The sequence below is a fragment of the Chionomys nivalis genome, chromosome 3, assembly GCF_950005125.1.
Source record: "Chionomys nivalis chromosome 3, mChiNiv1.1, whole genome shotgun sequence".
Taxonomy (NCBI): Eukaryota; Metazoa; Chordata; class Mammalia; order Rodentia; family Cricetidae; genus Chionomys; species Chionomys nivalis.
Window position 1 is genome coordinate 41,022,001 of NC_080088.1, and position 11,569 is coordinate 41,033,569.

Genomic DNA, 11,569 nt, shown 5'->3' on the forward strand with positions numbered 1-11,569 from the left:
GAAGTCACAAATATCCTGATCTGAAAACTTGTATTTGTTGGACCTGCCAAAGAGAGTCAAGATGCTGTAGCAAGATGGTTTTTCTAACTGGGTACAGCCATTGAAGATATGGGGAACTTATCTCATTATGTTGGAACATTATGTTGCAGTAGCTATTCAAAAAAACAAACAAACAAACAAAAAACCTCTTCAAAAGAGACCTGGCATAGAATTAAGGAATAGAGGACTTTGGGAAAGTGACTGCAAAAAAATCTAGTATTGGGGCCTTTGCCTTTGCACATGATAGAAAGTGCAAATGTTGGGCAAGAGATGTCAGTTCAGACTTGACAAGGATGGTAAGCCCCCTTAAACTCCCAAAGGGGCAACACCCAGCCCCAAAATCAAGGGAGAGATTGACCCAGACAACCAAAAATAAACCAGACTTGAAAGCAGTATCCAGTTACTTAGGAGGGATAACAGCATCTACTGCCAAGGGATTTAATCCCTTATCTTTATGGACAGGGTGGTTATCAGCAGATGGATGTCCTTTCTTGGCCATATACGTGGAGAACTATCCCTTTAGAGGCATTCTAGACACTAGGGCAGATCATTCCGGAACAATGCCCCCCCCCCCCCATGGTCAAGGTCTAGACTAGCCTTTACAAATTTTTGGATGCCAACAGGATTCTGTAAAAAGCACTAACATGTTATATTGAACTGACAAAGATTCTCCTTTTGGCACTGTGCAGCCTTAGGACTTTCCTACAACGTGTGGGGAAGAGACACATTACAACAAATGCCAGCAATATTATCATTGCAACTAATGAATCATCTGACAGTTACAGTATATGAAAGTCTAACCCCCTCCCATCGGAGTCATTGGCCAAAGGCCATCCAGATAGCCTTTAAAACTACAAAGGGTCTCTGACGACCCGGTATAGATTTTCCCTTCACAGGGAAAATGAAAAGAGACCCAACGTCCAGTACAAGAAAATTCATACAGAAACTTCGTCAGCCCTTGGGATGCCCTAATGCCTGTCTGTGAATACAGAGACCTCTGTGCCCCCACACTTCCCTTTATCTTATCTTGCACACTCTGTTCCAGCCAGAATCGCCTTGGTTCTCCCTCCGGGCTGTCTTCTCTTTCTGGAACGTTCTGCTAGGCATGTGCATGGTTAATTCCCTCCGTCTGCTCCATTAAGCCTGCCTGTCAGATGCCATTTTCTTTCCTCCTCTGTACCTCCAAATTCCCTCAATCTCTCTTACCCTGATCTCTTTAGTTGTGTAGAGACAATCATTTTCTAATATACTCTGCACTTTTTGTTGGACTTGTTTATTGATTATTTCCTTACATTAGAATAGACTTTGGGTGTTTTGTTTTGTTTTGTTTTTTCAAGACAGGGTTTCTCTGTCTTGAACAGCACTGGCTGTTCTGGAACTCACTCTGTAGACCAGGCTGGCCTCAAACTCAGAGGTCCATCTGCCTCTGCCTCCAAAGTATTGGCAGTGTCACCACCCACTAGAATAGATTTTCAAGCAAGGCCAGGCTTTTTATCCCTTCTCTTCACTCTTCTGCTTAGCCTAGCACCTGTCACACACAAGACACTCCAAGAACTGGTTCTCTGAAAAGAATAAGAAACCAGATGTACTTTTGGTAAGACAGGGTAATAGAAAAGGAGGAAATTGCAGGTAAACAATATCAAGAAAAGAAAAGAGAAATCAATACAGACACAACTGATTTTTTCAAACCATAAAAGAACATATTTTTACTCAGCCAGAAACTGAAGCTGTATTTTTTTCTAAAATGGATACTTTCTTAGAAAACCATAGCTAACCAAAACATAGTCAGGAAAGAAAAAACAAGCTAACAAACACAAATAGAGCATTCTTTTAAAACTATAACATGTAGGAATTGAAATGTAGCTTTCAAATCATTGGTCATAAACCCTAACATGCCAGACAGATTTACAGAGGGCTTTTTACCAACCCTGAAATTCTCAATTTCACATATTAGTCCAGAGAACAGCAAATGGGAGACAGAATACAAACTCTTTCTATGAGAATAATCGAACTATTAAATCTAGATAAAATACCAGTAAATCAAAATCCATCAAGGATAACAAGAACAAAGGGCACAGAAATGTATTATGTTTGCTGGGCAGGGGTGGAGCATGCCTGTAATCTAAGCATTTGGGGATCAGAAGCAGGCAGATCTCTGTGAGTTTGAGGCCAGCCTGGTCTACAGAGCAAGTTCCAGGACAGTTACACAGAGAAAGCTTGTCTCAAAACACCAAAAAAACAAACCAAAACAAAAATCACCCCCGCAAAGAAACCCAACAAAAAACAAAAACCTAATAACACACACACACACACACACACACACACACACACACACACACCATGGCCAACCAGGATTTAATACAAAACATAAAGGTTTGTAATAGTAATATATTTTTGCAGTCTTTGTAATATTAATGTAAAAATAATATGTTCATCTCAATACATGTGACTTCATTTAAAACTGAGGACCAATCAGTTCTTGTTGGTGTGGTGGCATGTGCCTATAGTTCTGAGACTCAGGAGTCTGAGGCAGGAGGATCTTAAATTCTAGACCAGGTTGAATTACACAGAGACCCTGTCAGCTGAAAATAGAGAAGGTTTTCTGACTTGTTACCTTTGTTAAGTATTTTACTGGATGTCCTAATCTTTTCCAATGAAGCAAGACAATAAAGTAGAATAAATTAGAAAGTCTGACAAGGAAGAGAGGGAAAATGCCAGTATTTAAAGATGATAAAACAGTTGACCATGACTGGAGAGACAGCTTAGAGGTTAAGAGCATGCACTGTCTTTCCCAAGAACCTGACTTTGGTTCCCAGCACCCACATTAGATGATTCACCAACACCTGTAACTCCAGGGAACTCGTGTCCATGTGTCCTCTCTCTCTCTCTCTCTCTCTCTCTCTCTCTCTCTCTCTCTCTCTCTCTCTCTCCTCTCTCTCTCTCTCTCTCTCTCTCTCTCTCTCTCTCTGTCTCTCTCTCTCTCTGTCTCTCTCTCTCTGTCTCTCTCTCTCTCTCTGTCTCTCTCTCTCTCGCACACACACACACACACGCACACACACACAATTTTTCTTTAATTTTTAAAAACTATTAGTCACTTAAGAGTATAAGACATGGCTCAATGAGCCATGCTCCAATGTTCCCCACGCACCCAGACATTTCTTAAACCAAACATCAAGGACAGGAGAGCATTGAAAGAGAGAGAAGAAGACACAGTCCTTGCTGCCACAATCTAGCAGACAATGTCCATAAAGTACATTGTTTGTCATTTGGGCTTTTCCATTTTTTTAGGTATGCATATAATTTTTCTTCTTTTAGTTTGCTTGTGTGTGAATTATATTACTACATTGTCTAGTGTTTAAAATATCAATCTTTTTAGGGCTGGCCAGATGACTTAGCAGGTAAAGGTGCTTCCTGCATAAGTCTGATAATCTGAGTTCAATTTCTGAATCCAAAGGTTAAAAAAGTCGAGTGAGAAGTCCAGCTCCAAAGCCGTGCTCTGGTCTCCACATGCAAGGCTCTCCCACACATCACAAACACAGTAGCAACAAAAATAAAAATGAAATTATAATTTAAAAATCCCTTTATTCCTTGAACTAACCCCTAATTATCCATGACGTGGTCTTTGTCCTTTTTTGGTGGTGGTGTTGTTTCAATTTCCAACTAGGATTTTTTTTCTATATATGTTCTTATTGTTGTGCCTATTTTTATTTTGTAATATTTTCTGGCTTCATTTTTTTCACCCTTTGTATTTTCAGTTTTAATTTTCCAATTCAGTTTTTTCTATATACATTTTTGTGTTTTTACACCTATTTCTATTTTGTAACATTTTTATCTTTTTTTTTAACCCTATGTATTAGCAGTATATTTACTTAAAGTCTCTTGCAAGAATTTTTTTTTAAGTTTGTCTCATTTGAAAATGAAAAGGGCAATCATGGAAATAAAAAGAATCAACACTGCAAGTCTAGCACAGAAGTATTAGAAACTTTAAAAATGTTAATGTGTAAGAGCTATGAGTGTGGTTTGAAGGTAAATGTGTGCTTAACATGTGCAAAGCCCTAGCTTAATTCCTAGTGCCAATGAGAGTGTACACACACACACACACAGAGAGAGAGAGAGAGAGAGAGAGAGAGAGAGAGAGAGAGAGAGAGAGGAGACGCTGGAGGCTGTAGATCGATGGTTGAACGCTTCCTGGAATGTGTGAAACCCTGAGTTCAATATGCAGCCCCACCAGAAAATAAACACAAAACAAAACAAAAGGGAGAGACTCTAACACTTACCTAGTCGTGGCTCTCTGAAAGAAGGCAAGGCCACCCCAGCAGTATACATGGACTTAGGAGGCAAAAGCAGGAAGAGCAAAGCAAGTTCAAGGCTATTCTGGTCTACATACATAGCAAGTTCCATGCCAGTCAGGGTTCATAATGAAACCCTGTCTCAAAACACACACACAAGAAAAACCTCAGTGAGACAATGAGAGGAAAAATATTTATAAAGTAATTATTAGAACTAAAGAAACTTGGTTCCTCAAATCAAAATTCTCAGAGTGAGGAACAAGGATTAAAAAAATCTACACTACTAGGTATCAATTCAGCAATAACTAAATAATACAATATGCCAGAATATTAGAGAGAAAAGCAATGAGGTCTTCTATATTACATGGACCAACTGCTTTGGAGAAGAACTTGGTGGTCAAGGCAGAGGAAGCACTAACTGCACTCCGAGGTTCAGTTTTCAGACATCAGTCTCAAATGCTTTGCACTGTAGCAACGTGCATGGCAGAAAAAAATCTGGGGAGAAACAAAGCAATATTGTGTTAGTTTATCACTTAACAACCTGAAATGTGAAGTCAAAAAGGGTCCAAAGTAAAAAGTTCACGTTGCTTCTTTTGTTTGGATGGTTAGAAAGTTGGTAATGTTTTTTAAATGAATTTTCTTATATTCTTAAGTTATTTTGTATATTTTCTTATATTCAAATCAAAAAATCAAAAAGTAAATGGAAGGAAGCATTGGAAAGCCAAAAAGGTTAAACACTGTGTCTGTATATTGGCTATAGGTAGTGTTCTCCCAACTACTTAATTGTAGTTTTCCATAAATTTTATGTATTTTCTAACTTTTGTCCTGAGTCTCTATCCCTTTTCTAAAACATTTGTTTGTTTTTATTTATTGTATGTGTGAGCGCTTACATGTATGTCTGCGTAGCACGTGCATGCCAGAAACCCAAAAAGTCAAGAAAATATTGCTAGATGCCCTGGAACTGCAGCTATAGGCAGTTGTGAACCCCCGTGTAGGCGCTGAGAGCTCAACCCGGTCCTTTGTGAGAGCAGCCAGTACTTGTAACCACTGAGCCATCCCTCTAGCCTCTTCTATTACCTAAAAAAAAAAAAAAAGATTCAAAACAGTGCAAAGGGTGCTGGAGGTAGTATATAGTCTGCCAACCAATATAGAAAATCCCTGCACAGCCCTAAAAAATAAAATTAAAAATCTTAAACGTTTCTTTACATATACCCTCTCTCCAGAAGTAACTTCCGTACTTATTTTGTTATCGTGTTTCTGCCTTCAGAGAAAAACTAAATATGATCAGGAATAGATTGTATATATTTATATATTCATTTGGTATTGGTTTTGTAATGGAAAATACCTAGAATTTAACCAAAGAGGGGAAAAAAATCTATTCTGCAAACTTAAAAGCACTAGGCCTCGAAGAATATGTCAATCAACCCAAAACACAAGACTCTTCAGAGAAAAGAGAAGTGGTTGATGGGAGGAAAGACCTTAGATGCCATTCCAGGACAGTCTTCTGTATAAGAAATGGGAGGTGGTAAGGAGTGTTCCAGGTAATGGAGTCCGGGTTCCCTGGGAAAAGAGAACTGAACCTTTACATTCTCTGATTCTGGCGTAGTTTTTCTCTGGGAGAATTAACTCAGACAACACTGTGGGGCTTTGGGGGCCAAAAATTCCCTTTTAGCAGACCCGGGAATTCCTGATACACCAAGGGCTTTCTAAAGGCACAGGGATCAGGAAGTCAACCATCCAGCCATGCAGCCAGAGCCAGTGTCCGCCTCTCACTCAGGGGGAAGGGGACATGATTGTACCCAGGACCATTCTCTAGCCACGACATTCGTCCCTCTGAGGCTGGGAGAGGCTCTTGGCTGGTACTGTGCTGGTCACCTTCACCCTGGGAACAGCAGAGTTCTAGACCTTGTCAAAGGGAACTTGGAACATTCACAGACCACAGATGTGGCAGGTGGCAAGGATGAAAGTCAAGTCGCCAAACTCCTTGGCTGGGGGGAGGACACACTCTCTCCCTCCTCCTCACGTTCACACAGAGCTTCTCGGGTCAGGCACACAAGATAGAAGCTACCCCCCGCTGAACTCCAAGCTTGCTCTTCTGCACAGTCCACCCCAGCTCCAGCCTCCTCGGCTTTGGTTAGTGGAGTGTTTCAGGTCAAAACTGTGCTTCATGGCTGTTCCGGTCATCACCCTCTAAAGTCCACTGGAGCTTCTTCTTAGCCAAAATAGGGAGTTGTGTTCAGTTCTAATGGGTGGCTGCATTTCCTCCCAAGCTCACCACCAGCCAGTTCTCAGGGGGAGTGGATGTCAGGAAGGCTCCGGAACCTTGCTGTTTGACTAGCTCTGCCGCCATGAAGTGATGCCTTCACTGAGAGCACACTCTGATGGGAAATGGTCACGTCAGCATTCGTGTGGATCCGGTGAGAGGGTGTGAGCCCGAGACTGAAAGACTCTTGTCCAAGGGAAGAGCAGGGCTTGGCAGATAGATGGGTTAGAGTACGTGTCAAGGTCAGGATAGCAGATGGGCTTCTGGGATCAGGGCCATGGGAATCAGGGTTTGGGGAGGTCGGACAAACCAGGCCAGCGTGTGGCCTGAGGGTTTGAAGAATCTAGACTGATAGTTGATGAAATTGAAATTGAAAATCTTTCCTCGTCATCCTAGATGCCCTACCTATACACAAAAGCATCCTCTCTGTTTAGAAGATATAAAAAGGTCATGGTCCCAAGACCACCATATCCTGCTTTTGGGTTAAGGTGAATGAATAATTAATTTGGCTTAAATTAAACCAAGGATCTCACACATGCTAGGCAAGAGCTCTACCGTGAGTTAAATCCACCGGAAGGATTTCACACACAGGCACAGAATAAATGTTTTACATAAATAAAAGTATTTTATTTACACACATAAAGTTTTGTGTTTTTTTTTTTTTTTGAGCTCTACATTCATCTCTGCTCCCCTCCCTGCCTCTCCCCTCCCCGCTTCAATCCTCCCCCAAGGTTCCCATGCTCCCAATTTACTCAGGAGATCTTGGCTTTTTCTACTTTCTACTTCCTATGTAGATTAGATCTATGTAAGTCTCTCTTAGTGTCCGCATTGTTGTCTAAGTTCTCTGGGATTGTGGTTTGTAGGCTGGCTTTCTTTGCTTTATGTTTAAAAACCACCTATGAGTGAGTCCATGTGATAACTGTCTTTCTGTGTCTGGGTTACCTCACTCAAAATATTTTCTAGCTCCATCCATTTTCCTGCAAAATTCAAGATGTCGTTATTTTTTTCTGCTCACACATAAAGTATTTGTCATGGGATCACACTTTAGAGGTATGTTTTTATAATTAGAATATAATTTCATACTTTATTACAGTTTAAATCTTAGAAATTGTGGTTTTCCACTTTACTTGGTTGTCTTTATTTTTGCATCATGCCAGCTGGTAACAGATTTGTAAGCAATAGGGAGGAAGTTGTGGACTTAAATATTGGCTGTCCCAGTGTGGAGCTGGCAGAAGACTCCCGTGTTCCAAGTAGTGAGCTCCCTCCATCACATTGCTCTGCAGATACTGCAAAATGGGAGAAGGGCCAGGCGATGGTGGCGCACGCCTTTAATCCCAGCACTCAGGAGGCAGAGGCAGGTGGATCTCTGTGAGTTCGAGACCAGCCTGGTCTACAGAGCTAGTTCCAGGACAGACTCCAAAACCACAGAGAAACCCTGTCTCGAAAAACCAAAAAAACCAAAAAAAAAAAAAAAAAATGGGAGAAGGGTGGAGACTCCCCACCATAGCTGAATGGAAGGTGGGCTCCTGCCAGATGTGCAGGGGACGGCATCATCTTCAGCTGGCTGTTGAGGGGTGGGTATCACAGGCGTTACCGGCTGCTTCTCTTCAGTTGCCTCTGTCCCTGTGCAACACTAAGAGGCCCTGGGCTTTCTGGTCCCCAGAGGACACAGCTGTGCTCTTAACTGGTCTGTGGGTCACTTTGTCAGCAGTAAGCAATGTGGGCCACCCTAGGGACCCTTACATAAAGGTCAGCAAATGGAAATGAGGCCCACACCCAGCTGTTTCCTCCTGAGCAACCTCAACTCCAGGCTAGAAGGACTCAAGGATAAAAGACAAGGCACGTCTCTTCTCAAAAGCTCCAAAGTTTTAGTGAGAAAGTGGAAATAAACCTGAAACCTTGTGGGAAGCTGGATCATGGGACCTGTGGCTAGAAAATGTGGTGCTGGCAGAACCCCTGGGATGCTGTTTGACTCAGGCTGGGGGTGACTTGAGGAAATGCTCAGGGACCATGATGGCTCAGCTCTTAAGGCTGATACCTGCGATGGATCCCTGAAATCCACATAATTTCTGCTGATGTCCAAGTTGCCCTCTAACTTCATGATCACTGTGATCTATGCACACGCATGTGCACAAGCACGAACACATTCATACTCACATACAATCAACTAATGAAATTTAAAGAAAGGAAACCCTTGAGGCCATGACCTGGGTGGCCATGAAGAATTGTGCAAGTACCCAGCCAAGAAAAACATCAAGGTGGGTGACAGAAGGGGTCATAGCGGTCAATAGGGACATTGCTATCTCCTTCGTTCATGCTCTTCCTCTCCTTTGCCTTGACCTCTGTCTCCTTTAATTCCCCTTTCCTCTCCCTCTTCTTCCTGTGGGTGGTCTCAAAACAGCCATGCTGTGTGAAGAAAGGGCAGCAGGCCCAGGCAAGCCAGATGGTAAAGACTCCTGAGATCTTGCTGGCAACTGTTGCCCACCCCCTCCTTGCACCGGCACCTGGAATCCTCCCCACACTTAGAATTGGATTCCTTGTTGCCTTCACCCCAACCAGGAACCTGGCTTAGGACCTCTGATCTCCTTCTGTCTGTGTCTGAGACTCTGGGCTTGCTGAGAGATAAGGTTGCAAAGGAAATATATCTACCTGTGCTCAGATTTCAAAGCCTGGCCCCAGAGTAACTGCCTCCTGCCCCTCAACAGAGCTAGGAGCAGCTGTGTAGCAGCCAAGGAGCCTGCTGAGTCCCCTTCCCACAGCAGCACCCACAGCTCTCCTGGGAGCATCAGAGATGCCTCCCATCTTTTTTCCAAAATGACTTGTAGCAGTTCTGTTTCCCTTTCTCCCATCAACTATTCAGTAATAATGAAATCACCTGAACAGGAGAAACTGTCAGAGGTGAGATTTGCACAAAACTGCATGCAGTCCTTTACAGCATCCCAGTTTGGGACGAATAGTCACCAAGGACAGACAGAAAGAAAAGCCACTTCCTCAAAGCCTCGCAGCCACCAAGACACAACGCCCGCATCCAGTCAATGTCTGCCTACTCAGGCCTGCTCCCTCTGTTCATTGCCTTGGTGCCTGTTGGGTAGCAATGCAGTACCACTCACTGAGCTAAGTGTATGCAAGAGACTGCAGCCCCAAACATTCCCCCCTTGTGGGAACAAACAAATGAAGAGGGGAAAAAAAAAAACCCAAAAATGCGCAGCCAAGCAGCACCTTGAAAATGCACCCAGGCTGCAAGGACAGAATAGATCCACATGAGCTGGACTTGGAGCAGGGAAGGAGTGCCGTGCAGGGCAGCAGATTGCTGCAAGGGAGCAGGGGAGTAGGAAAGACCCCTTGCAAGAGGGGAAGACTAGCAACAGCCCCAAAGTCCGAGCAGCTCCACAGCTCGGGTGGAAGTTCAGAAGCTGGGAGATGAGAAACAGCTTAAGAGAGGACAGAAAAGAAGTCAATTGGTGGGCGGTGGAGGGAGGGGCCCCTTCTGAGAGTGCTGCTCCCCTCTGTGTGTCTGTGTGTGTGTGTGTGTGCACGCACGCGTGTGTGCGTGCGTGCATGTGCATATGTGTATGTATATGTGTGAGTGTATGTATCTGTGTGCATGTGTGCACGTGTGTGAGTGTGTGTGTGTGTGTGTGTGTGTGATTACTATATCAAGAATGTAGGAAGCATGCTCTGACTCTCACCAGGGGAAAGATATGATAGAAATGGCATCTGACGGAAGGCACTCTGCCGGGTGTCTGGGGTTAGCAGAGACGACCTGTCATGAGCCCACCAAGGGACATGGCTGACCTAAGCCTGAGTTGGGTTGGTCTAATTAGAACACCTAATAACCTCAATGACAAAATTGTTCTTGAAGTTTTCCAAAGTTCATTTGGCAAACTTTTAATTAACTGCACCCTGAAGCAGTGGCTAGCTGAAGGACGAAAGTATGCATTTGAGAATAAATCAAAGTTTATTTTGTTACAGTCGCCTTGACTTGTACAAGGTGACACAGGTTGTGATTTGGGCTGTAGAAAACTGAGTCAGAGGATCAGGGGAAGTTCAGCTCTGGTCACCGAATAAGCACTGATCTTGCCACCATTCCCATTATGATGGGAGGGTTTTCCCCCTTCTTCTAAAATCGCCCCTGGAGAGATCAAGGACTTTTAGGGGACCTTCCAAGGTCAGTGCTGTGTAAGGCAGCAGTTAAAGAAATAAGATTCCACCCCAGACCCCAGCCTTTGGCTTACCTGAGCTTCCAAGGCTGAGCCAGAAAAGCAGTCCCCACAGCCAGAAGCATCTCTCCCAGAGGCCAGGAGGCATCGCTGAGCTGGAGTCTTGGAGCCAGTCTGAAGGAGAGTCTTAAGAATCACATAGTCCAGCCTCCCACCAAACATGCAACCCACGTGGGACTTAGCAATCATTAACTGACTCCGTGACTTATAAGATAAATAAATACATAACTCTTCCTACTTGCTTAACCTCTGGAGTTTTCAGTTTCTTCTTCTCAATGAAAATGAGCACCCTTCCCACACTTTTTTTTTTCTTAAACCAAGGCGCATTGAAACACATTGTTCTTCCTCTGTCCCAAACAAAATCAGGAAATGACTTTCCATGCCTCTCCCATTTCCCATTATGAAATGTCAGTGATGAGCAGGCCAGCCTTTCATCTCCCTGTGGTTACAAAACTCTCATTGGGATGGAATTTCTGTGGACAAGCTTGGCCCTGGGAAGACCGAGCCGTTGGAGGCTGGAAGACTCTTTCACTTTTGGATCCCTGGGGCCTCACCCGGCGTGCAGCCGACCACTGTGCACACCTACTGGACAGGGTGAGAGGAGACCAGGTGTGGCTCTGCAGAGTGCTGCCTTCCACAGCCTCCTGGGGTTAGAACGTGAACTCTAACCTCTCAAAAGACCTCCTGCTGCCTGAGTGCACAGGTAAAGAAGCAACAGTAGAAAAGGAGGTGACACAGTGACACTGTCGGTGGAAGGG

The 11,569-nt window shown here is 43.7% G+C and overlaps 1 protein-coding gene across 5 annotated transcripts in view; it reads right to left on the reverse strand.

The window, feature by feature from the left end:
* The window catches only part of Pla1a (phospholipase A1 member A), a 34,930-nt gene extending 23,831 nt beyond the window's left edge, over nt 1-11,099 (reverse strand). For 4 of the 5 annotated variants that reach the window (XM_057764964.1, XM_057764966.1, XM_057764969.1 and 1 more), the window contains exon 1: nt 10,827-11,099. In XM_057764964.1, the coding sequence (XP_057620947.1) occupies nt 10,827-10,899 (73 nt within the window). In that variant the 5' untranslated portion in view covers nt 10,900-11,099. The remainder of the gene's footprint in view (nt 1-10,826) is intronic. The other variant, XM_057764965.1, reaches the window with a different exon arrangement.
* Between the last annotated feature and the right edge of the window lie 470 nt (nt 11,100-11,569).